The sequence below is a fragment of the Athene noctua genome, chromosome Z (assembly GCF_965140245.1).
Source record: "Athene noctua chromosome Z, bAthNoc1.hap1.1, whole genome shotgun sequence".
In the NCBI taxonomy this organism is placed as follows: Eukaryota; Metazoa; Chordata; class Aves; order Strigiformes; family Strigidae; genus Athene; species Athene noctua.
The window spans coordinates 62,374,046-62,401,974 of record NC_134077.1 but is presented as its reverse complement, the minus strand read 5'-3'; the positions used below and the strand labels follow the sequence as shown (position 1 = coordinate 62,401,974).

Below are 27,929 nucleotides of genomic sequence, written 5' to 3'. Positions count from 1 at the left end.
GGACCTTACAAACAGTAATAAAACATAATCAAACCCTTTTGACTGCAAAAGAATTTGCTTAGGGAAAGGGGGTGAATTGGTACAGTGAAATGATTACTTGTTTTGAAACTTACTTACAGCAAACAGCTTAGCCACTTATTTACTTACTTATAGCAACTTATAGTATTACTTATAGTATTTTTGAATATTGGTAAGAATGCTGCTTGCCCAGACTGTTCCGTGGAATTTTACCAAGTCCTTTACCAAGGACTACTGTGTTCATCAAAGCAAAGCAGTTTACTGTGAAAATCTACCAAGAACTGCAGTGTTCAGCAAAATATCATGTTTTTGTCCTTGGGAAACAGGTGTGCTCTAACTAGTTGGGACTTGATAATGAGTAAAGATAGCCATATACAGACGGTGGAAGTTCCATTGGTTCTCTTAGATAAGATAGAATGAATAAACCAGTGAAAAACACTCTTATTATTCAAGAAATTGGCCAAGAGAATCTGCGCATGCTCTGGGGAAAAGTACAAGGTGAGAAAGACTATGAGTCTTCCTCCCAAAGACCCCCGAAGACGCCTACCGGGAGGCAATGCGCAGGTGCAAAGAGAACATAAACTGCTGACACCAGCCTCTAGAACTAACCCAGCCTTACTCATGCCTATGTATGTTTGTGTTATGTAATCCAATGAATATGGATATCCACACTATCAGTTTTTGTCAAAATGTGCGGTGGGTGTGCAGGCTTTGTGGAGAAATCCCCTTGCACCCCGGCGCTGCAGTAAACACACCTGCTTTATAACTCTCTTCGAGTTGTAGAGTCTGTTTTCCCCAAGTCAGTGGGAAAGCTTGTTTGGATGGTCACCAACAATAAGAGAACTGTTTAATTTCATGTTTTACTCGGTCTGATTTTCCTAATTCTAACTTAATATGTTTACTACTTATAATAGTATTGTATATTAAGGTTTGGAGGGTGGTTAAACAGATGACTCAGTTACAAAGTATCCCTGTGTGTATACTTCCGTAAAATACTTTTTTTGTAATAGAAGCTAATCAAACACAAAATTCCCTTCCTTTATAATTGGATTATGGCATCCTCTGTTTATAGGCATAGAGGCAAGAGGCAACCACACTGCCACTCTATGGACAAGATAAATTGACTTTAGTCACAGGGTGGATTGTGGTGGTGCAATTCTCACCCCTCCCTGCCCCTTCTTGTTGGGCTGCTTGGTGCTAGGTGTGATTCCACCCACATTCCCCGTGCTATACACCAATCTGTGGAGATAAAGACTGCTAAAGTCAAGGCGCCCCCTTAATGAGCCGGATCCTGCCCCTCCCATTGCTCGGAAATGGTTATAACAGCCTATCATCTCCTAAGGCCCTGGGATGGGGTCAAATGGGGATGATAACAGTTGCACACTGCTGGAAGGCACCAGAATACTTGATGTTTCCGTATCTGGCAAAAGTCAATTATCTTGGACCCTATAAATTGCGACCACAAGGGAGACCCTTTGAGCTCTTCTGGATCACAGCGGGCCTGTGACCAGCATCTCCCCTGAGCTGCGACGCTTCTCAGGTACCAAAACCCTTAAGGTGTCGTCTGCTCCAGATGGAAGGCCAGGGCGAAGTCCATCCGCTCGAGTCTCAGTTATCGCCCACTGAGGAATGCCAAGGCATTGTGAGTATTTGCTCTAAACTCGAGAGGGAAATTTTCCTTTGAGCTAGCTTCTGTTTTACCCGTTCTTTCTGTCTGTTGGTGTGTGGGTACATACTTCATTCTACTGGATCCAAATACTCTTGTCTCTGTGTGTGTTCGTACGTTTTGTGTATGCACATGTGTATGTATACATTAAGGTACCGTTAATTAAGTTAGTGTGAATCTTGTCATTTTAGAATCTGTACGTGTTGCTTGATTTATTTCAACATTTCTGAATTATTTTGTAATGATAAATTGCTGTTAGTTATCAATAAATCTAGACTTCCTGCTAAACCACCACCGTGTTAATATTTTCATCCACGACAACAGCAAAGAAATAATATGCTCAAAATCGGAGCACCACCTTTAGCATTTACGATTTGGCTGGTGTTACTGATTTACCAATAAGTAGAAATAATTGTGTGTAATTTAATAGATATATAGAAGCATAAGAGATAGTGTAGTAAAATAATTTATTCACATTATTGCATTTTGCACCAGCAACTGACTGTACTTTAAAATCCCCTGTACAGTCCTGTACCAAGGCTGAAGGGAGCGGTCATAATTAGCTAGTGGAAACAGTTAGAACCTGGATAACAAAGCGCAAGATGATTTGTAAACTGGTTTATGATGCATACATAGGACCAGAAGAACGCAAATAGTTGTCAAGGTCGAGGATTAATGGGAACTGAGGGAAGTCACCGTAACAACCTGCAAGTACCTGCCAAGAAAACTGTGTCCTTAAGCAAAAGGTAATTCCGGCAGGGGGAGATCGCGACCACTGACTCACAGACCACCTACTCACATTACACCCCAGACCCCTTTCTAGACATTTCTAGCTTTCACTGCACAGAATCGGAAATAGGAGCAGAGTATGTTGATGATTTACACAAAATTATATGTCTATGTATGAACACTTAATGGGCAAGCTCTCTATAAGATGTATAATTTTAGTGCTCCGTGTGTGTTGTTGGTAAGGATACTCCCCTATGCAGCCGGCCGTCAATAAAGAAGTGTCTGGTTATCTACATCACATCGGTGTTGGTAAGTTTTTATCCCGCTTTTTGGTGACAGTTTCTGGCGACTCAGATGGGACCTCGCTGAGAGAGGCTGGAGGAGTCGGGGACCTGATCGGTTCCAGCCAGCACCAAGGTTTTCTCGGGGATACCCATCAATCGCCGATCCATAAGGCTATTCGCGATGTCCCCTGGATTTTGGTAAGACACTTCTTTACATTTTAAGGTATTTTTGTGGTAAGTGGGTTAGAGTCCCACTAGTGTAAGTCTGCCTGTCAGACATGGTGAAAGCTACACAGGTTTAAACCAAAGGATCCTAGCGTAAGTGGAAGACTAGGCGTCTGCCCATAGGACATAAGCGAAAGCTATTGCAGGATTGGACAATAGTGTAGACAAGGTAACCTATATGGTGTAGAGTTCTCAAAGGTAGTGCCTGTAACGAAAAGTTAGAATATTTTCATGTGTCATATTGTGGTATTGTTTATTTTCTCAGTGGCATACTGTGTAAGAATTAAGAATCGTATAATATTGTAATTATGTAAAACATTTCTCAGTAATGGGTAAGCATACCCAAGAAGGGTAGTGGCTTTATTCATTCTAGCTTATTTTCCTTTGAAGACAATTCACTGCAAAAAATTCAGCCACTGCTTTAATCCTTCTAAAGGTAAAGCCTCTTCTGTTTGTTTTTATAACACACAATTATTTTTACAAATTAACCTACATATTGTAATTATGTAAAACATTTCTCAGTAATGGGTAAGCATACCCAAGAAGGGTAGTGGCTTTATTCATTCTAGCTTATTTTCCTTTGAAGACAATTCACTGCAAAAAATTCAGCCACTGCTTCAATCCTTCTAAAGGTAAAGCCTCTTCTGTTTGTTTTTATAACACACAATTATTTTTACAAATTAACCTACTATGTAACAATTTTGAATGCCTGTCCCCTGCAGATGCAGGATACATACGCGGTACAGCATGAACAGTTGCCTACATCTGCTAGACAAATTCAGGTATGCCTGCTCAGATTCACATGTGCCTGCTGGTTCAGTTAAATGTTGAATTCAGGACTGGAGCCAAATCAAATGGCTTGACCCCATTTACAGCTTTGCCAAATCCAGTTTTCTACCAACAAGCACATTGCGTACATGCAGCCATAAAAAAACGAAAGTCCAGCTAGTAACCAGCAAACAGAGGAAAAGCAGCCTGATTTTACAGACCATTTTCCAAAGCTACATGGGCCAGGTCACTCCTCTCTGTGGATGCCCATTTCTTATTTCTTTCTCTCTGCACCAGCCAGTGCTGAGGAAAGGCCACAGAGCACGGTGGGCCATCTCCTGCCCGACGGCTGTGGCTCCCACATCCCCGAAATGCCGTGAGGGTGCACAGCCACCCTAGAGAGTGTGGGCACAGATCTGGGATGGGGCCACCACAGGACACAAGACAACAACGACCCGAGGCCGGTTCCGGCACCGCCTCCGTGGGCAGGAGGCACAGACCCCTTCCTAGCAGGGGATGGGGTGTCTGCACCCCGTCGTTTCATTTGGGGGAGGGCAAAGCTGGCTCGAGTGCATCTGCAGAACTAGTTCTGTCAGTGCTAATGGAAAAACATATAATGAATATTTTGTTAATCAAAGCTTTTTGATCTTTAGAAGTATGACATGGGAAATGCACTACCATGGAACATTCACACTTAGAGTTACAGTGGAGTTACAGTAATAGCTATCAAGTTCCCTTCAAGACCCACTGCAGTAAGATGAGCAATTAACAGTAAATCTTTAGTCATGCCTCGGGTTGTAAAATCCCAGTGTCATGTAATTACACCCTTGGTAAGCAAATGTGAGTCACAAGTCTTAACAGCAACTACACAAAAGCAGGTTCCTCCCTGGGGTGGCAAGGGCAAGCAGACCAGAAAAAGCTCCACAATTTAGAGGCAGAAACACAAATCATGAGAAGATGCAGACAGGGAAGCATGCCTGTAACCTTCCTTGTACAGTTTTACAAACTCCACCTGAACACTTTACGGAAACCTGTGAATCCAATGCAGAAAGAAAACCTTCACCCCCCACCTGTCACCCCCTAACACTCACTCCCAAGGGGGAAATCCCACGCAGGTACAGGCGCTGGCGCTGGTGCATGGTCCGAGGGCAGCCAGACACGTCGCCTTCCCCCTCCCCAGCAGCCAAAAGAGATTCCCCTGAGCCCCTGACAAGGGGCACGACACAAGAACCACTGCAGGAGGTCAGCCCCGAGGTCCCTTCAGCTCAGCACACCGCCTGCAGCAGTGGCAAAGCCTCCCACAACGGGTGCTCCCAGCAGAGGGGCACAGCTGACGTTTCCTCAGAGGAGTGTCCCAACACCCAGCGCTCTTTTTGCTTGCCAGAAACTAACCTGAAAACAGATCACAGAACTGAAAGAAAATAGGATGGGCCTTATTTCCTCAGGAAGGAGACTTTTGCTTACAAAAATGCAGAGGTGCGAACATTCCTTTTATATTTCCAATAGACACACACAGGCTACGGACCTGCCTGCTCTGCAAAACCTCAGACAGAAGGTGGCTAAATTTCCTATCACAGGAATTCAGAGTACATGAGCTGCTGAAACTTGGACAGCTAGACCCTCTACATCCAACCAGCCAGGGCTTTCTTTTTGTGATCCTTGGGCCTTGAGAAGAAGCATTTGAGTATCAACAAGCTCTGAATGGAGCTCTGCTGCACAGCTAATGAGCAAAGTGCTATCTGCACTTTAACTAGAGTGAAATACTCCCACGTTTGTCGTTTTGGATCAGCGAGGCAGAAAAAAAGACAGCTGTCAGTTACATTGTGCAATTACATTGACAGGGATTTTGTTACTTTATTTTGTTTTTAAATTCTAGAAATAAATTCAAACTTTTAATTAGACTATGATGCCTCCAAACTTTGCCAGTGGAGAGCTGGGTGAGCCTTGTGGTGTTTGTGGCTTTTTAGAATGCACCAAGCAGTTAAATAGAGATCTCATGAAAAAGGTAAATAAATCACAAAATCTATAATTAAAGCACCCGCCACCTTTACAGCTCAACATTAATTCCACACCATCTTACACTGACGATAGTCACAGGGAGTGTTCTGGGTGCCTTCTGCAAGCTTGAACTCACCATCAAGAAAAAAAGGTGTCTTATTTTACAAATAAGGCATTGGAATTACTGCTCATGAGCAATCCACAGACATCCCCCACCATATACTTCTGGTATTTCTTGTACTAGTAAGAACCTCAAGAGCATTTCCAGTGCAGGCCAGGGGCACTGATCGTCTATATACAGACCTGCCCGTAATCTCCCACATCCCATAAAGGGCCACATCACCTGGTAGATGGAGTACCTGAATCAAACAAGGGAGAACAGATTTCTGTGCCCCTCTGCCACAAACCCTGGCCAAGCTCCTTCAGTCCTGAGGCCCAGCACAGGCATATCTGCTGCAGCCCAGCCACAGATGGCAGCTCCTTCAGGCCCAGTACCTCATGCCCGTTCAGCTGGATGCTCTGCTTTCATCTCCTCCTCCATCAAACAGGCAGCATGACTTTTGCTTTCCTTGGAAAGTCTTCCAAGAGTTAGTGTTAAAATTAGGATCTGTGCTTTTATATGGACTACAGAAAAAGGCATTTCCTTCCTTGAAACCCTACTCTGGGACCAAGGCAAGGGCCCAGCTGCAGCCCAGGACTGCCTGCCAGGCTGCTCAGCCTGCTGTGCCAGGTCGCACGGCCTGGCGTACGGCAACGCAAGCGCTCCTTGCCCCCCACCCCATCCTGCCCCCTCGACAGGCAGTTTCCAAAAACTGTACCCCGAGAATTGGAGACAAGGAAAAGATGCCCTGAACACGGAAAGAGCATCCTGAACTGCTGCTGGGCCTTGCGAACACTCTCCTCTGCACTATCTGGCCATCCCCAGGGAGGGCACGTCTGTGCCGTGTGGCCCGAGCCAGGCAGCCCCTGCGGTGTGAGACCGTGCACTGTGCTGGCTCTGCCAGCCTGCACCCCAATGGGTGCACCTGTATTTGGGCAACACTGAAGGAAGGAACACTCTTTGTTGCCACACAGTTCCCAGGGTAATCAGTGCAGCCTAAGATAATCAGCCAAGCACACTTGGTCCTGGACTTCCTACTGCATACAGAGCCAGCTTAAGCCTCTCAAGGCTCTGAAGGCAGAGTCCTCTTCAACAGCATTTATCCCCAGGCTCCAACCTATCCGAGGAAGGTGATGCCAAAACTTTCGGTAGGTTTCATAATTCAGCTATTTTCAGATCTTTGTGCTAAACTAGAGATCTTCATTTTCAAAACATGATTTCACAGAAAGAACAAACCCAAACCAAAATCCTTCTGCAATCCCATGGACACATCAGGGATGATCTAAAGTGCTTTGCCTCAGCTCTAGAAGCAGGCTGAAAGATTGCTTACTAGTCCAGGTGTCACCGTAATCCGGGATAAAATTACTTATTGACGCCAGTTTGATGCAGATAAGCAGACACTTCTTTGTTGACAGGTGGACGTGTAGGGGAGTGCTCTCACCAACAACACGTGCCAGGCACCAGAACCATACACCTTCATACATAAGCATACAACTTCCAAGAAATCATTAACATATTCTCCGATTTCCGATTCTGCGCAGTAAAGGTTAGAAGTGTCTAGAAATGGGTCTGGGGTGTAATGTGAGTAGGTGGTCCATGAGTCGGTGGTCGCGATCTCCCCCTGCCGGAATTACCTTTTGCTTAAGGACACAGTTTTCTTGGCAGGTACCTGCAAGCTGTTACGGTGACTTCCCTCAGTTCCCATTAATCCTGGACCTTGACAACTGCTTGCATTCTTCTAGTCCTATATATGTATTATAAATCAGTTTACAAATCACCTTGTGTTTTTTTACCTAGGTTCTAACCATTCCTACTAAACAATTATGACCGCTCCCTTCAGCCTTGGTACAGGGCTGTACAGGGGATTTTAGAGTAACAGTCTGTTGCTAGATTCAAAATACAATAAATGTAAAATGATTTTTACTAAAATATCCCTTAATTCTATACTTATATTAAAATCAAACAATTTAATTTCAGTTGATTATTTGATAATAAAATCAGTAACATTTCCACCCTTTGAAAGTGTTGAAAATCATTTCAATACTTTCATCCTTTTACTCATTTTCATCTTCAAAGCCAAAATTTGTTTTTCCATATGATGGTGGTGGCGGGTTATACTCTGGTGGCATAGTGGGTACTTCTCTTATAATTTTACGATGTATTGCAAGTCTATTAGCAAACTGTCTTTTAAGACAGGCATACACCAGCATAATCATTAAAAAGACAATTAGTAACAAAACCAGAGTCTTGATTAGGGATTTCAGCCAAGAGCTCAAGTTCCAACCCAATCCACTGAAAATTTTTCCTAGCCAATATTCTGACATATCTTCTCGAATGGTTTCTGTTTCTTTTTCGATTTTGCCTAACAGATCTAGATCGCATTCTACATCCTGTGTAACATTCGGGATATGAATGCAGCAATGATCCAATCTGTCTTTGAGATATCCACACACTCCATGCTCCTTTAACAGAAGCATGTCTAATGCCATTGGGTTTTGAAGTGTCATTCGGGAAGTTGCTTGTAACTGTATGTTTAATTCTTTAAATCCTTTTCTTGTAATATTGGCCAATTTTTCTACTTGTCCTGTTAAGTGATAAAGCCATTCTCTATTCCTATAGGATGCTATTGGGTTCAAAAGAGACTCTAAAGCCCAAGCCAATTTTTACTCCTGTTGATGGTTCATTCCAGGTGTCATAATCTATTTCAGACCTTCTAATTCGTTCTAATTTTAAATTTTCCAGGGAGCCCTTGAATGGCGATCTCTTCCAAACTGGACACAATGTTGGCAGGCCTAAAGTAATTTGTTTCACCTTACCATCTACTGGTAAGTGGGTTGTCCAGGTGCCATCACTTAATGCCCAGACTAAATGCCCTGGACTCTGAATGGTAGATTTCTTACAACTAAAAAGTATCCTCTTCTGGGTGTAAAGATGCTAGTCATGGTGAGGTTATTATGAAAACCTCGACAATAACAATCAAACTTTAAAGCAGCTGCCAGATGAGGAATTCTTTGATTATTAAATTTGCATTGTTGCAATCATATACCTTTTCACATTTCCACCATGGTACTACATGTTCCTTTTCTAGTGGGGTTGTGCCTTTATCTACTATCGAGGGAAGGATTGCAAACACTCTGTTAATCCAGGTACTGTCCCAAGTAAAACACCAAGGGGTTCTGGCCATGTACTGAAATAGTAAGAATATGGACATAGACCATACAGAGTCTCACCTTGCCTGTTTTTGGGTACTTTACCCAGTTTTGTTGCACTGCCATTCCATGATGCTCCTGCTCACATTGTTTTTAATCTGTTCATCATATGAACACCATATTAGATTAGGGTTTGGGCCTCCTGGGAGGAGAACTCGATCCAAAGCACTAGGTTGAGACCCTGTTACAAAGTCATAATTTAGTAGTTTCTCACAGTCTGATTTTTTTTTTCCAGTGATTTCCATTGTTTCTTAATAACCTTCACTTGTTTATACCATTGAATCACTGACCTTTGTTTGCAATAAAGTCTCATTTTCATGTTCCAAATTGGTCAAATTCATAGTTAAGATTCCCCAAGGAATAGATTTACCTACTGCTCTTGGAACTGGTAAACAAGCTGTGATCTAGGTGACATTTTGTAAGTTGGCGAATCCCTTAATCAGTCCTAACATCAAATTTTCCTCAGGCATTTCTTTGGGAATTTGGATTAATTGTTCTGTATCTGATTGCCTTCTGTTCCTTGCCACCAGATCAACCCGTGATTCCACCAGCGTCACCTTCCAAGCCAATATAAGGAGAACAGTCACAAACTGATATAAAATACTAGACATGTTTCAGAGCCAGTTTTAAAGTCTTTGGATCACGGCTTATAATTTCCCATGGAGTAGGTGCTTTTTTTTTTTCCCACTCGGGTATAGTGTATCCAAGCATCTGATTCTGCAATCTTGATAGCCATTAAGGTGGTTACCAGTATCTGGAAAGGTCCTTTCCAGCGTTTCTGCAGAGGTTCAGAAATCCACGTTTTCACATAGACATAATCTCCTGGTTGAAAGTCATGCACTGGAGTTTCCAGGGATAATGGTCTATTCCACACCACTTCACTCCGAATCGCAGTCAATGTTTTTCCTAAAGAAATCAAATAGTTATACACATCTTGTTTTCCATTTACATGCATGTTTGGATTTGGTTCTGGGGACTCGTAAGGTTTTCAATACACTAATTCATAAGGACTGACTGAGGTTCCATCTTTGGTTGTACTCTGATTCGTAATAATGCCAATGGAAGGGCTTGGGGCCACTTCAAATTGGTCTCTTGACCGATCTTACTTATTTGCCTTTTTAAAGCCTCGTACATTCTTTCTATTTTTCCACTGGATTGTGGCCTCCATGGAGTATGCAAATCCCAAGTGATGCCCAAAACTTTACCAGCGTTTTGGACTATTTCTGCAACAAAGTGTGGACCTCTGTCAGATGAAATTCCAATAGGAACTCCAAATCTTGGAATTATCTCTCGTAGTAACCACTTTACTACTTCATTGGCTTGTGTGGTGCAACAGGGAAAAGCTTCTGGCCATCCTGTAAAAGTATCAACCCCCACCAGAATATATCGGTACCCATTTTGCCTAGGTAATTCTGAAAAATCTACTTGCCAATATTCTCCAGGTTCTGTACCAGATTTTAATCTACCCATTTGAACTCTTTTCTTGGTTACTGGATTGTTTTTCAAACATACTTCACATTTTGCAGTTATTAATTTAGCCATGTCTATTATCTTGAGAGATATAATTTGTTTTTGTAAAGAAGTTACGAAAGCTTCTGCTCCCTAATGACATTCTTGATGTTTGGTTTGCATTATTTCTTTTATTAACAAAGGTGGAACTACTACTCGTCCATGAGGAGTTATCCACCATCCAGCTAAATTTTTCTTAGCATTCAAAAATTGACCTGATTTTTCATCTTCTACTGAATATTTTGGCCTTTCCCTCGAAGAGTTACTGCTTTGGAGGGAGTTAATGCCATTTGGGATGCTTGTTCCTTTGCTATTTTCCTTGCTGTTCGGTCAGCCTAATTGTTTCCAACAATTTCTTTTGTGTTCCCAATTTGGTGTGATTTACAGTGCATGATTGCTACTTGATCTGGTTTTTGAACTGCCTGTAATAATTGTAGAATTTAATTTTGATGCTTAATATTTGATCCCTGAGAGGACAATAATCCCCTTTCTTTCCACAAAGCTCCATGAAGATGTACCACCCCAAAAGCATACTTTGAGTCTGTCCAAATATTTACTTTCTTCTTTTCACTTAGTTCTAGGGCTCATACCAAAGCAATGAGCTCTGCTTTCTGAGCTGATGTGGTACTGGTCAGTGCCTTTGCTTCTATAACTGTGTTGTTACCGCATATCCAGCGTATCGAGCTCCTTGCTCCATAAAGCTGCTGCCATCTTTATACAATTCCCAGTCTGGTTGCTCCAATGGTACATCCTTCAGATCTTCTCGACTGGAATAACCATACTCAATAGTAGCCAAGCAGTCCTGCTCCAGTTGCTCTTCTTCCTGTGTGGAACTTAAAAACACTGCAGGATTTACCAGGTTAGTTGTTTTTAGACCCACATCATCTTGTTCAGCCAGTACTACCTGGTACTTCATCATTCAGCTCAGAGATAGCCAGTGTCCCCCCTTTTGTTCTAAAACAGTTATCACCATGTGTGGGACATAGACTGTTACTTTTCTTCCCAAAGTCAGTTTCTGAGCTTCCTGTATGAGCATCACTGCTGCAGCCACAGCTCGAAGGCAGTTTGGCCACTCTTTATTCACTGTGTCCAGTTTAGAGAAGTATCTGACAGGTCGTTTCCAGCTTCCCATCTTCTGGGTCAGCACATCTAGTGCCAGGCGTTGTCTTTTGTGAACAAACAGCCCAAAGTCTTTGGTTATGTCCAGAAGTCCTAAGGCAGGTGCAGACATTAAAGCATGTTTCAATTCTGTGACAGCCCATTGTTGCTGTGGGTCTCATGTAAAAGGAGAGGTTTGGGTGGTTTTTTTGGGGGGCCTCATATAGCAGTTTAGCTATTAGACCATAATTCATGATCCAGAGGCGGCACCACCCTGTCATTCCTAAGAATACTCAGAGTTCATGAATATTTTTCGGCTCACATGGCTTCTCAGTGTTCTGTTCCTAATTGCCGCTGCCCTTTTGAAATCTTAAAGTCCAAATATATCACAGTCTGACATGCTATTTGGGCTTTTTTTTTCCCCTGGGTACCTTGTAAAGTGCCAGAAAATTAAAAAGATCTGTTGTTACCTGTATGTAGGTAAATCTTTCTTCTGTAGCAATCAGTGTGTCATCCACATATTGTAAAAGCAAATGTCCAGGTTTTGGTTTGTCCTGTTTCCGTGTTTCAAGCTCCTTTGCCAGCTGATTTCCAAAAATCGTCGGGCTATTTTTAAATCCTTGGGGTAGTCTTGTCCATGTCAGCTGCATCTTTGTCCTGTTTGTGGATTTTCTCACTCAAAAGCAAACAATTTTCTGTTTTCCTTCTCCAAGGTATACAAAAGAAAGCATCTTTTAAATCAAGCACTGTAAACCACTAACAAATCTCCTTTAAAGCTGTTAACAGCGTGTAAGGATTTGTTGCTACAGGATATATATCCTTGACTATTTGATTCACTGCTCTCAAGTCTTGCACTAACCTATATTCACCCGATGGTTTTCTGACTGGTAGAATGAGAGTTTTATATTCAGATTCACACTCCTCCAAGATTTTATATTTCAAAAATTTATCAATCAGTTTCTTTCTTATATCTGGTACCAATTGTCCTATAAAAATCAAAGCAAATTTATGTCTGAGCTGCCTCAGTTTCTACTTTCAAATCAGTATTTATTTTTCTGGCAGCTTCTTTTAGTCTTTCCAGAAATGCTGAGGGAGATTCATTCTTATCTTGTCTCACCTCATACAATTTAGACCAGTTCAGAAACTTAGGCATGGCATGTTTAACTCCATATAAAATCCATTTTTGATACTGACTCAGTCTTTTCTCTGTGCTCCACATTATTTGGATCCCCACTGCGGATCCCCAGACAGAAAATTCTGCTCTAATGTTCCACCTGTTGTCCCACTCAATACAGTCGCTTCTGTCTGTGCTTTGCCAGCCTTCAATACATCTGTTTTTCTGTATCATCTAACACATTAGCTAAAATCACCTGTAAATCACTTCAATCCAGATTCTGTGTTCTGGTTATAGTATCTACCACTCTGCTTACTCTCTCAGGATCCTCTCTGTACACTCCTGCTGCCTGCTTCTAAGCCATCAAATCCGTCACTGAAAAGGCACTTTCACACACACTGGCCCATCATTGCCAACTCCCTGCCGCAGGGGAGCTATTGTTTGTACCTGCTGCTGAGTTTTTTTGAGATACAGGAGTATGAATTACAACCTCAGACGGCCCTTCATCCACATCCTCTATTCCACTACTCTCAGGTTCCTCTACCTGTTCTCTGTATTCTCTCCCCCGATGCCATTCTCTCTGTGGAGGGGATATATTTAATTCCGGCCCTTCATCCTTTTCAGTAGAAACAATTCTTTCCTTTAAACTCTTTCTAAGTTCACATGTTGAACAACAATTTTTCACCTTTCTTATCATCGGAATTTATAGCCATTACTAAATTATCCCTACTAATCAGCTTACATTCCTTCTGCCAATCCTTCCTTTCTCTTAAATAGAAAAAAAATAAATCAACATACAGCACTTCACTTCCCTTCTCTTCTACAAAACAGCATTAACTGCAAAATGGTATTATAATTCAGAGTCCCATTCATGAGCCATTTTCCCTGATCATCCAAAGTACACAGAGGCCATCAGTGATTACAATATTCAATCATCTGACTCTTTTGCAAATCATCATGTAAATCTCCCCAGTGTGCTAACAAACATCCTAACGGAGAAGTTTTTGGAACTTTGTCATTTGCAGCCAGATTACCCATACTTTTACTTTTAAACAAATGAGTCAGCTTAGATGCCATGGTTCAGTTACTTTTTAACACAATATACAATCAGTCACTTCAATCTGTGGCTTCGTTCTTCTCCGGCTGCACCCCTCGTGGGATAACAGAACTGTGGATCCCAACTGCCTACTCGCTTCGTGCTCAATTGCACGTCTCACACTTAAAAACACACATCTTTTTTACAATTACTACAACAAATAAAGGTATATAACACAATACAACACAGTTCCTAATTACTACAAAACATTCACTTGATGAAACAACCAATCCCACAATTGAGTGTGCATAAAATCTTCTAACTCTCCGTTAGAGGCCCTACCTTTGGGAACTCTATAGCATATAGGTGTTCCTGTTTCCAAATCCAATTGTCCGACCCTGCAATAGCTTTCGCTTGCGTCTTGCGGGCAGATGCCCAGGCTTCCAATACACGAGGATCCTCTAGCCCAACCCTGTGCGGCTTTCGCCGCGTCTGACAGGCAGGCTTGTACGGTGGGACTCTGACCCACTGCGTGGGACTCTAACCCACTTTCCATGGGTGGGAGGATGACTCGAACCCACTAGACACGGGTGGGGGGACGACTCACTCAAGTCCACTTGAAATGGGTGGGAGAGGCAGACGACACACTCGAGCCCACTTGTCACGGGGGGGGGGGGACGAGGACTTTCTCGAGACCAATTGTCACGGGTGGGGGGTCCAGAGCGATTCTCTCGAGCCCACTTTTATCGGGTGGGGGGGGGACGACGACTCAATCGAGTACACTTGCCACGGGTGGGGGGGGACGAGGACTTTCTCGAGCCCAATTGTCACGGGTGGGGTTGGGACACCAACTCAATCGAGTACACTTGTCACGGGTGGGTGGGTACGACGACTCACTCGAGCCTACTTGTCACGGGTTGGGGGGGAACGATGACACACTCGAGCCCACTTGTCACAGGGGGGGGGCGAAAACAACGACTCAGAAGATCGCAGCTGTCACGTGTGGGGGTGGTACAACAACTCTCTCGAGCCCACTTTTCACGGGTGGGGGGACAACGACGACTCACTCGAGCCCACTTGTCACGGGTGGGAGGACGACGACGAATCACTCGCGCCCAATTGTCACGGTTGGGGGGGGGATGGGACTCACTCGAGCCCACTTTTCACGGGTGGGGGTTGGAAGATGACGACTCATTCGAGCTCCCTTGTCACGGGTGGGGGGGGACGACGACTCTTTCGAGCCCACTTCTCACGCGTCGGGGGGACGACGACTCAATCGAGCCCACTTGTCACGCGTTGGGGGGGGGTCGACGACACAGTCGAGCCCAATTGTCACGGGGGGGTGGGGACGACGACTCACCCAAGCCGACTTGTCACTGGTGGGGGGGGGGACGACAACAGACTCGAGCCCACTTTACACGGATGGGGGACGACGACGACGAATCTCTCGTGTTCAATTCTCATAGGTGGGGGGGACGACGACTCATCCAGCCCACTTGACACGCGTGGGGTGGGGACGATGACTCAATAGAGACCACTTGTCATGGGGGGGGGGGGACACACGACATTCTCGAGCCCACTTGTCACGGGTGGGGGGATGACGACGACCCACTCAAGCCCACTTGTCACGGGTGGGGGGGGACGAAGACTCAGTCGGGCCCACTTGTCACGAGTGGGGGGACGACGACGACACTCTCGAGCCCAAAAGTCACGCGTGGGGGGGGACGACGACTCTCTCGAGCCCACTTGTCACCGGTGGGGGGGTGACAAGGACACACTCGAGCCCACTTGTCACCGGTGGGGGGAGGACGGCGACTCTCTCGACCCCACTTTGAAGGGGGGGGGGGGGGACGACGACTGACTCGAGCCCACTTGTCACGCGTGGGGTGGGGACGACGACTCAATAGAGCCCACGTCACGGGTGGGGGGAGAACGATGACACACTCGAATGCACTTGTCACGGGTCGGGAGGGTCGACTCACTCAAGCCCACTTGTCACGGGTGGGGGGGGGGGCGACTCTCTCGAGCCGACTTGTCACGGGGGGGGGGGGGGGGACGGGACACACGACGACTCTCTGGAGACCACTTGTCACGGGTGGGGGGGGGACCACGACGACTCACTCAAGCCCACTTGTCACAGGTGAGGGCGGGACAACGACTCAATCGAGCCCACTTGTCACGCGTGGGGGGGTGACGACGACTCACGCGAGCCCACTTTTCACGTGTGGGTTGGGCACGGCGACTCACTCGAGCCTACTTGTCACGGGTGGGGGGGGAATGACGACACACTCGAGCCCACTTGCCACGCGTGGGGGGGGGACGACGACTCAATCGAGCCCACTTGTCACGGGTGGGAGGGTTCGACGGCACAGGCGAGACCACTTGTCACAGATGGGGGGGGGTCGATGACACAAAGGAGCCCAATTGTCACGGGTGGGGGGGGTCGGTAACACACTCGAGCCGACTTGTCACGGGTTGGGGGATGATGACGACTCACTCGAGCCCACTTGTCACGGGTGGGCGGGGGACGACGACTCTATTGAGCCCACTTGTCACGGGTGGAGGGGGGACGATGACTCACTCGAGCCCACTTGTCACGGGTGCGGGGGGGGACAACGACTCTCTCGAGCCCACTTGTCACGGGTGGGGGGGTGATGACGACTCACTCGAGCCCACTTGTCACGGGTGGGGGCGGGAGGACGACTCACTGGAGCCCGCTTGTCACGGGTGGGGGCGGGGACGAAGACTCACTCGGGCCCACTTGTCACAGGTGGGGGGACGACGTCGACCCACTCGAGCCCACTTGTTATGGGTGGGTGGGCGACAACGACACTCTCGAGCCCACTTGGCACTGGTGGGGGGACGACGACGAGTCAATCGATCGCACTTGTCACGCGTGGGGGGGGACGACAACTCAGTCGAGGCCACTTGTCCGTGTTGGAGGGAGGACGACGACTCACTCGACCCCACTTGTCACACGTGGGGGGGTGACGACGACTCACGCAAGCCCACTTGTCACATGTGGCGGGGAAAGACGACTCAATCCTCCCCACTTGTCACGGGTGGGGGGGGTCGACGACACACTCGAGCCCACTTGCCACGGGTGGGGGGACGACCACGACTCAGTCGAGCCCATTTGTCACGTGTAGGGGGGGTCGACGACACTGTCGGGCCCACTTGTCACGCGTGGGGGAGGGACGAGGACTCACTCTAGCCCAATTGTCACGTGGTGGGGGGACGACGACTCACTCGAACCCACTTGACACGCGTGGGGTAGGGACGACGACTCAGTCGAGTACACTTGCCACGGGGGGGGGGGGGGAACGATGACACACTCAAACCCACTTGTCACGGGTGGGGGGACGACGACGACTCAATCGAGCCCAATTGTCACGGGTGGGGTGAGGACGACGACAGTGTTGGGCCCACTTGTCACGGGTGGGGGGGGACGACGAATCTCTCCAGCCCAATTGTCACGGGTGGTGGGGGACGACGACTTTCTCCAGCCCAGTTGTCACGCGTGGGGGGGGCAGGACGAGTCTCTAGAGCCCACTTTTCATGAGTGGGGGGACGACAACGACTCACTCGAGCCCAGTTTCCACGCGTGGGGGGGGCAGGACGACTCATTCTAGCCCACTTGTCACTGGTGGGGGGGCGACGACGACTCCCTCGAGCCCACTTGTCACGGGTAGGGGGGGGACGATGACTCAATCCTGCCCACTTTTCACGCGTGGGGGGGGGACGAAGACTCAATCGAGCCCACTTGTCACGTGGGGGGGGGTGGACCACGACGACTCTCTCGAGTTCGATTTTTCACGGGTGGGGGGGAGGACGACTCACTCGAGTCCACTTGTCACGCGTGGGACGGTGAACGGCGATTCACTCGAGCCCACATGTCACGGGGGGGGGGGGGGTATGAAGACTCAATCCTGCCCACTTGTCACGGGTGGGGGGACGACAACGACTCACTCGAGCCCAGTTTCCACGCGTGGGGGGGGCAGGACGACTCATTCTAGCCCACTTGTCACTGGTGGGGGGGCGACGACGACTCCCTCGAGCCCACTTGTCACGGGTAGGGGGGGGACGATGACTCAATCCTGCCCACTTTTCACGCGTGGGGGGGGGACGAAGACTCAATCGAGCCCACTTGTCACGTGGGGGGGGGTGGACCACGACGACTCTCTCGAGTTCGATTTTTCACGGGTGGGGGGGAGGACGACTCACTCGAGTCCACTTGTCACGCGTGGGACGGTGAACGGCGATTCACTCGAGCCCACATGTCACGGGGGGGGGGGGGGTATGAAGACTCAATCCTGCCCACTTGTCACGGGTGGGGGGACGACTACGACTCACTCGAGCCCAGTTTCCACGCGTGGGGGTGGACGACGACTCAATCTAGCCCACTTGTCACAGGTGGGGGGACGACTACGACTCACTCAAGACCACGTCACGGGTGGTGGGGGGAACGATGATTCACACGAGCCCAATTGTCACGGGTGGGGGAACGAAGACAACTCACTCAAGCCCACTTGTCAAGCATGGGGGGACGACGACGACTCAATCGAGCCCACTTGTCACGGGTAGGGAGAGGACGACGACTCACTCGAGCCCACTTGTAACGGGTGGGGAGAGGACGACGACTCAATCGAGCACACTTGCCATGCGTGGGGGGGGGGACGACGACTCAATCCTGCCCAATTCTAACGGGTGGGGGGGGTCGAAGACACATGCGAGCCCACTTTTCACGGGTGGGGGGGGGGCGAGGACTCAATCGAGACCAGTTTCCACGAGTGGGGGGGGACAACGACACACTCGAGCACACTTGTCACACGTGGGGGGGGGAACGGAGATTCACTCGAGCCCACTTGCCACGGGTGGGAGGACGACCACGACTCACTCGAGCCCATTTGTCACGCGTAGGGGAGGTCGACGACACTGTTGAGCCCACTTGTCACGCGTGGGGGAGGGACGAGGACTCACTCTAGCCCAATTGTCACGTGGTGGGGGGACAACGACTCACTCGAACCCACTTGACACGCGTGGGGGGTGAGGACGACGACTCACTCGAGCCCACTTGTCACGGGTGGGGGTGAGGACAACGACTCACTCGAGCCCACTTGTCACGCGTGGGAGGGGACGACGAGTTAATCGAGCCTACTTGTCACGGGTGGGGGGGGGACGAAGACTCCCACGAGCCCACTTGCCACCGGTGGGCGGGGGACAATGATTGACACATAACAAGAGTTTTTGACCTATGAACGTGCATGTGAGTTGGGATGCAATGGGTACATGAAACGAGGCAAAGCTGTCTTTTGCACACAGCTATTAAGAAGGGCAGCAGGCAAAGAAACCAGCAGAAATAGTTGTTGGAGTGACAGCTGATGGCAAAGGTGATGGTGCTCTTGCAGCACCAGAAAACGTTGCTGTGAACTTGATGGTAAAAGTGTCTATAACTAGGACAATGCCGTGACTACAGAGGCAAAAAAGGGACCACAGCAGAAAGAGACATGAGCAAGTGACACTTTTGAATGCTCTTTGCTGAAAGTGAGGATGTGACTAGTCAGTTCCTGCTCCATATCTCTTAATTTCTTTAAATGAATGCAAGATTTTTAGATTTTTTTGAGAAACTCTAAATCAGATTCTCCAATTAGTGCAACACTGTCAAAAACAAAACCTGTGAAAGAATTGCTATATTATTTTTAGTTGTTTATTTCCCTTTCTTTTTCTTTTCAGAAACCATCCCTCACAGTAATGGTGGAAATGCTAACAGTCCCTGTTTCTCTAACCTAGTTATCATACTCTAACTCAATGTACTACCCCACCTCATGTCAACAACATCGACAGACCGACCCTAGCAAAGGTAAAGCATAAAAATCTGGATGCTTCTGTGTAAATTAGCGTTTGTTTTATTTTACTTTGTTCTCTAATGTTTCATATTTGGTTTATTTTTGCTTTCCCTGATTATAATCTGGAAATTTAGCAACTTCCCATCAGTTTCTGTTACCTGTCTTTCTGTGAAACAGGCAAAAAACAATCAGCTGTTTGTGAACCTTAAAAATGTGCAACCTGGAAAACGAGGAACTGTCATGGACTACACAGGAACACTGCCTGCAGACTGGAAACATGGTGGCTACCTCAATGAGCTTGGTAACCAAAAAAAAGAGGAAAAAAAAAAAAAAGGAGGAGAATGTGAATGCTATTCATTCAGTCTGGGATGGAATAGAAATCAGGGATGTTTGTTTTCCTGGTTCTCCACTCAGGGTAGTACCCGGCTTGTTAGACTGTGTGTGAGGTTCAGAGTTACGGGTTTGACCTTCCTTTAAGGCAGTACCCCCCTGGAGATGAAAAAGTGAATCCTTGTGAGGAACAATTAATCGGTTTGATGCCTAGTGCAGACATGATATGCAAAATGTCTCGTACTATTTTTATTAGAAGATTTGCATACTAATTAGTTTCATTCAAGGAAACTAATAGTTTGAAACTATGAATTCGTTTCAAACAATTGGCAGGGTATTGTACAATGAGGGTCTACTTTGGCAAAATTGCATGTTCTTGTTAAATAAATGAGAGCTTGCATACCCTTTTCTTTTTTTAAATCCACACCAAATGGAATCGGTGCTTGAAAAAGTAGTTTCTCATCTCTGAGCTGCTTCAGATGTAAATTCTAGGGGCATCTTCCCAGCTAAAGCTCCTCTTTGCTAAAAGACAGAGCACTGTCCTTAAGAAGAAAAATGCCCAAGAAGTGGTGAGAGTTGCTTTATCCTGCTTTATGATATCTTTGCTGTCTTACCGTCCTTACCCAGTCTCCTGCATTCCAAAAAAGACTGGATTGCACTGATTACCTCTCTGACCAGTGGAAGCCTTAAAAGGGACTTTCAGTACTAGTATAATTCAGATAATTTAACTACCTTCATTTTTGGTCCTTATCGGTATCAGATTCTGAGAATCAGAACAACAGTATGCAGCAGTTTCTTCCTGCGCATCCCCAGCCTTCGTCTGGCTCAGACCTGAGTTTTCTTAGAAAATGGGTTTCAGTCATAATGCTTGAGTGTTCACATTTTCTTAAGACCATTTGTGCTAGCACTTCAGACTCTTAAGAGATACTGGCTGTGGTTAATCCACTGCAGTAGATCTTGATTAACAGGGAGATCCAGAGGACTGGATGAATGCTGATGTTATATCTGTTTTCTAGAAGATCAGATGGGATTACTAGGATATCTCTAGTAGGCATTAGTCTTGGTGAAAACAACAGAACAGCTGACACGAGATCTGATAAATAAAAGCAGGGTAGGAGTAAAATTAATTGGTTTAGGTCTGTTCAAGAAACATGACTTAGTCCTTGGAAACTCTGAATTTTGTTTATAGAGATACTATATAGGTAAAATGATTTTAGGCTTTTGTAAGGCTGCTAGCATTGTATCACAGTACAATCTGATTAAAAAATTAGCACTCCATAGTATCAATCAAAGCTATTTGAATGGATTAGTAACCAGGTAAGTGACAGGCCTCTGAAGACAGTTGTCAGGCATTGCTGATTACCTGTGTTTCTATTGAGAGAAATCTGTTGCTAGCACATAATTGCAAAGCTGTAGACTTAGGTGCTAGGTGTTTAGGCCATTCCTGCAGCAGAAGGGACTGGAAGAGAGTGACCTTGGACAACACAGTGGGAGTCATTAACTGTGCAAGCACAGTAGCAAGAATTGGAGTAAACTTTGCATACTTGCAGATTTTCAGGTCAAGGTGGGATGCCTTTCTGGTCGAAACAATTTATCCAGACAAAAAATATGCTTTAATCGAACAGCAGTTATTAGAGACTCATTCAAGAGTAACTGGGGGAAGCATAATGCCCTGTGACATCTGTGAGGTTCCCTTACGACCTTAACCACCTTCTCTGTTTGGGAAGCTACTGTTTGAAAGTGTGCAGACAAAGAGCAACAATGCTTCTGTAACCCCATGCCGGGAAGTTTCACAGTGCTTATAAAAGAATTATTCTGCTAAGGTAGCCATTAGTGCCAAAGCAAATCTTAAGGCTTTAGCAGCTGTTATCTAACCACTTTTCTTTGATTTTAAAACTACTGTGGTTTTTATATCGTTTTTCTTAGGTGCTTTTGGACTTGATAGGGGATATTTGGGAAAGTCCCTGACAGGTGAGGTTATTTTCTGATGCATTTAAATGAAATGACGTAGACATTCAGTTTACTCTTCTCAATTATCTTTTGTTTCTTTGTGAAGAGAATATAAAATAATTTTAGACGAAATTATTCCTAGACACTGAATCGATGAATGAAGTTTGTTTACTTTTTTTTGTTGTTTTTTTGAGGGAAGGGTCTAAAACAAAACCACCCCCACCACCACCCCCAAACCAAACCAAGTCTTTCTAAGTCCCCTGTGTGTCACATAGATCAAATGTTTCTGTAAGGATCAAGTCATGCAATGGCTCTGTTCTAGACAGCAGAAGGGGGATGGCCCTTGAATTCAGCCTAGTGAAACAGGTAAGGATGCCTCTGATGAAAGGCTTTAAAAGAGAACCAATTTCTCTTGCAACTGGCCTGGGCAGTGTAGAACTGCATGACTACAAGCCTGCAGTGCTTCATCACATTCAGTGCAGGCCTTCAGAAGGGATATCAAAATAGGAATACATAGAAAGAAAGGCGAAGCTTCAGAAATTCAGGGTAGTGGTGATACTTTCATCTTGTGAATTCTGCAGTTTTCTCATAAGGCTTTATACCGGACCACTTATACTGGTGTGTGCCGCTATTTTTGTTACATGATTAAGGTATGGCAAGGGTGACTAGAATGCCTGGATGTCTAAACAATGAAAAAAGTGCAACTAAGTCCATATGAATTATCTATGAGTTAAATATGTAGACAAAAGCAGCTGGTTTTTCACCTTGTGTGTAATACAAGACAGTTAAGATGAAGGAGTGATTTATTATCCCTGACATTTCTTGGAGGATTAGGGGAAGGCCAATTTAAAATACCTTAGAAGAGTCACAGTTGTGAGCACCTAACCACTGAGAGGTTCACCAAGGTCAGTCTCACACTAGATACTCGGAGTTGGGAACAAGCTGAGAAAGTCTCAGCTCTAAAGCTTAAATAACACAGCATATCACAAAACAACACAGAGAACAGAGTAACAGGGATGCCACAAAATCTCTTCCCAGCATAACAAACTATGTCTTCTCTTAAACTACAGTTACCTGCCCTTCAGCTAAATCTTGAAGTGACAAGCCACCTGGTGTTTCCTTTTCAGTTCACCTGTGTGCACCTTATGGAAACTTAGGAGAAGCTGGTTACTCTTTCAGTGTGGCTGCATACTCAAACCACAAACACCAAACAGGCCTTCTCTAGAAGTTACCACCTGCCCAGACACTGCTGTTGGGAACAGTCTTGGATCTTCTAATAGTGTCCTGAGTTCAGCACTTGAAGAGGCACAAAGTATTTTGAAGTGCCTATTAAAAACTGATTCTACACATTTTTTGTATTTGTTGCTAGCTATTTTAACCAGAATTGAAGGTGCTTGGACTTTGCAACAAGAATTTGCTGATGTCAAGACTAAGGCCACAAAAGAGCATAGCAGTTAGAATTGCTTTCCTTAATTTTGCTGTATAACCATTTTGCAGTGTTATGGACGGTTTCCATTTAAATATTAATTTATGACTGACTTTTTAGAATTCAAAATTAAAGAATGCCCTGTTTATTAGCAATGTCCGTAGTATGTAGCATGCTTGAGAGAGTAATGTATTCTCCTTTTGCAGATCTAGGGAAGAACTCTGAATACAGTTTAAGTAATTGCTCATTAAGTAGTTCTGAGAACCCATACGCTACTATAAAAGACCCACCACCTCTTGTACCAAAAAGTTCTGAATGTGGATACGTTGAAATGAAGTCACCAGCACGCAGGGACTCTCCATATGCTGAGATTGCCAGCTCTGCTTCAGCCAATAAAAATGTTTCTGAAGTTGGTAAGTACAAAATCTACTCCTAGACGTTGAAGGTTAAGAACAAAGAGCACAGAACTTTTTTTTTCTTTGAATTACGTTAATGAAAACACAGGAAGAATCACTGACAAAAAGGACAATATGTTCAGATGCTATTTGCTGAGCAAAAGCTGTAACAACATTCTTCTTTTGAGATAAGTGGTGTAATTCACAAGAACAGTGTTTGAAATATGTTCAGCTCTGTTCTGTAACCTAGAGATACCTCTGAATTTCCCTGGTTTGAAACCCTTTCTTTACACAACACCGTAAAGATAAGATGAGCATTTGATTGCGGTGTAATTCAACTCTAGATCAGGCTGGTAAGTACTGAACACAGCTGGAGTCAGTGTATGGAAGGGATAGAAAATAACAGTTTCCTCCTCTTGATCTGAAAGAACAGCATCTTCACCCACAGACACAGTATTTTACTGATATGGGCCCTATCTAGTTACTGCATTACTGTAGTTACTGCAGTTACAGAAAACCTTGGGGTCTTGTGGAATGTTAGTTATCCTAATGGTCTCTGGTCTGGAATAAAGTGTATGCCACATGTCAGAGGATACCGACTTCCTTTTCTGTCCCCAATTAGAGATTCCTCTGAAATCCATCAATATCCCCATGGTGCTTCTAAGCATTTTTATAAAACCTTGAAAGTCCCAGATTTGGCCTTTGGGGTTTTTTTTTCAGTTTTTCCACACACAAAGAACAGATGCTGTTCTATTTGCTTCTGCCAGTAAAAGCCCACATCTAGGTGTAACTTAGTGTAAACCCCAAACATCTTAACATCAGCCTTTGTTTCTACACCTGCATTTCAGGACTCAGCATGGCAAGGCTTTATATTGAAGCAGAAAGGAGTGGATGTTTTGTAATGCAAACTGAAATGAAGTACAGTGTTTGCCTTCTGTTTGCCATTTCTAGCGCTGAATGTTTGTGCTCTCTTTTATCACAGAACCTGCAGTCAGCATTGTCCAGGGAGCATTCAGCAGCAGTGGACGTTTCAGCCAGGATCCTTATGATCTTCCAAAAACCAGCCATATTCCATGTCATTGTGACTTGCTACCGGTTCGAGATAGCCCCACATCCTCTACAAAGGAGGTCAGCAGCGAATGACCCCAAAAGCTGATGTGTAGGACTCTGAAGGGGCAAAGCGGCATGGTTGTGCTCCTTCTTCTCATTCAGCATAATTTTTGGCTCTTAATCTGTCCAGCAAACAATTGCTGTACATCAAACAGAATCTCAACATGAGGTTTGTACTGTGTATACAAGGGACAGATGGGCAAATGCCACACTCTGGGGATCCTGATCATTCTTTTTTTCATGGCAGTAAATGTTATAGAAACAGGTATGCAACTCATTTATTCTATAATATACTGGCTTAAAAATACGTTTGCAGGTTAGTTTTGATAACATCCCATTTCATCTACTTTAAATATAGACTTCCTATTTGTCATGTTTCAGAGTAGAAATACTCCCAGGACAGTGCAATTTACCAAATACCACTTTGTACAGGTGATCTGATTCCCTAGTTATGTAGAAGAGAAACTGCTTTGCCAAATTTTACCTTCCATTGTGATCTTTAGTCAAGACATACTAAGAAACAAGATTGGATGGGGATAAGTAAGCACAATACTGCAGTTGTTTGGGAAATCCATCATCAGGCTTTTTCGTCTGCTCCTGGCAGTGGGGTATCTTGCTTGAATTGTTTTGGAGATAAAAGCATTGCATACATCAATATTATATGATGCCTCAAGATCTCTTGGTACTCCAGACCCAGCACCAGTCTTCAGCAAATCTTCTGCTACGATTCAGCTCCGTATGTTGCAGTTCTGACCGCTACGTCTGCCATACACAAGTAAAAATACATATCAGTAATTCATAAATTATGTAAATTAAATCAGTCTATTTTTATCACCATGGACTGATGATGTAAGGAGTGGACAAAGGTGATGGCTGCTGTAAATCTTAACTGCAAGGAAAGGTTTACGTTTTATAATCGGGTAGTAATAATGACTGTAATATAGAATAAAAAATAGTAAAGTGTTCTGGTTTTTTTTCGTAGAAATAACTAAGCAATCTCTGTGCATCCTTGCTAAAAAGGCACCTTTTTTTATAACTGATGTCATGCTTAAGCTGGTCTTTTGCATTGCTAATAATGTGACACACGTACTCCCCATTCTTCATTAACTTGTGTCTCCTCTTTTATTCTGTGTCTGTGTTTCTAGTGATCTAGCTTGTAATTGCAAAAGTATTCTACTTTGTGTCCATTTATTTTGCATTTTTGCCAGCTGGACTTTATTTATCTGGTTAAAGGGACCTCTGGGCAGAGGGAGAGGATTAAAGTAAGAACGCATGTCATACTGATGTTTATCAGAGGTAGTTAGCTAATCCATAATAGTTTAACTTAATGAATTGGTGAAAAAAGTCAAGGTGTTTTTGTCGAGGATAATTAAAAGAATGCTGAAGGAAAGGGAAAAGCAGTCCCTCCTGAAAGCTTAGCTTATTCTGATGACTATATGGATGGACATCATCTTTCCAAAAGGCTCCCTTCTCTCCCTCCAAAAGAATCTGTTATGAACTGCATAATTCAGAGGAAATTAAATTTGCCAAGGTGTCCATCTGTTGAAGCAAAATTGCCCCCAAACACATCATCCTAAAAATAAAATGGTTTATATAGACTGGACGTTCTCTTGCAGTGGACAGTTACCTTTAGATACATAAAAAATGATGTGGCAGTATTACTTTCAGCTGCTCCTGATGTCAGGGATGCTACCTGCTAACGTTCTTATAACCCCAACAGGCCTTTCCACCCTGCTCTGGTGGTAACTCTGTAGCTTCTTGTGAATAGAATATCTTGTCTGGAGGACTGTTATCTCCTCGACTGATGGGGACTGGATAGGGAAAGGACACAGGCATATAATGGGAAGCAGCAGTCCTCTCTTCTTTTCTGTGTCGGGGTCACGTTTTGGCACGAGACCTGTGATGCACTGTAACAATGTGAAGGACAGTTGATAGGTCAAGAGTTCGGTTTACATGCTCTCTGGCTTAACACAGGGCGTGCCATGACCATTTTTATCTGCTAACAGTCTGAGACAAAGAATTATCCCTATTGTGACAGCATTGATAAATGACAATTAGATGCCTTTGGAATACAAAATGCAACAGAGGATCAACTGGAAGAAAAACTGAAAAAATTTTTGGAAATTTTTTTAAGAGGAATCACGGAGCTCACGTAGAAATACAGTTTGCTTTTATTTGTTGTCACTGAGGTGGTGGTAAGTGAGAGATCTGCATCCAGAGACATTGTTGGTGATGTGCCCAAGCCTGAGAATGTATATGCCTGTATGAAGTGCCCTATAAAGTTTTTGGGTTTTGCTGGCTGTGAGCACTGGCTGTTCTGTAATTCCCTGGGCATTTCTTGTATATCTGTGGAGTAAATGATTTTATTATCTTTGGATTTGGCAAGTACAGAAATTAACTGCAAGATTTCAAAAAACAGTTACCATTTAATCCTTCCATAAGACCAAGTACTGATTGGGTTTGTGTGCATATAGATAACGTGCAGAGCTACTGGTATATACATGTGTTTGTACTGTGTGAAACAGACTTTAAAATAAAACCTTTATTTGAAGCCATGAATAGCAAATGCTGTATTTAGCAATTGTGAGCTCACAAAAATTTATTTTCTTACTCCGTGTAAAATTTGGAGACCACTAGATAAATTAATCTTCAGGATAGAAACAGGTTTTTATATGAAAAAGTGAAGAGCAGAATAAATGATATTTGTTTGAAAATTTCTGGTATGACACATATCCTCAAGGGGTATATTCAGCCAAATATCCATAAAAACGGATGAGTTTCTGATAATTTTGCCTCTTGTGTATGTTCTAAATATACACATTACCAAAGTCTGCCTTCCTATACGTGTGTAAAACTCTTGCTGTGTAGTCAGCATAAGCAATGTCTGCATATTTCTGAGCCAGATTTGCAATACATAGAGGTCACATAAACGACTTGTGAATTTACTTCAGTGAATGATTGTTGGTAGACACTCAGGCTGCCTGCAGGGGTAACACATTCTTGTTAAATGGTAGCTGTATATCATTCCAGAGGAGAAAAGCACATGGGACTTGCATTAGCAATCCTGCTGTCTCCTGTACGGCTGGGGAGGCTTGCCCTGGAGTACACACTGCTGTCA

At 44.8% G+C, this 27,929-nt stretch overlaps 1 protein-coding gene across 2 annotated transcripts; it reads left to right on the top strand.

The window, feature by feature from the left end:
* Positions 1-19,487: 19,487 nt before the first annotated feature.
* On the top strand, positions 19,488-26,900 carry LOC141973561 (multiple epidermal growth factor-like domains protein 10). Of its 2 annotated transcripts, XM_074932277.1 has the most exons (5): positions 19,488-19,614; positions 19,778-19,901; positions 21,857-21,901; positions 23,513-23,719; positions 24,684-26,900. In XM_074932277.1, exons 2-5 carry the CDS (start codon positions 19,841-19,843, stop codon positions 24,842-24,844), a joined length of 474 nt encoding a protein of 157 aa, XP_074788378.1. In that variant the 5' UTR covers positions 19,488-19,614; positions 19,778-19,840; the 3' UTR covers positions 24,845-26,900. The 2 variants fall into 2 exon arrangements, with proteins under 2 accessions (XP_074788378.1, XP_074788379.1); XM_074932278.1 differs by lacking the exon at positions 21,857-21,901.
* The last annotated feature ends 1,029 nt before the right edge of the window (positions 26,901-27,929 follow it).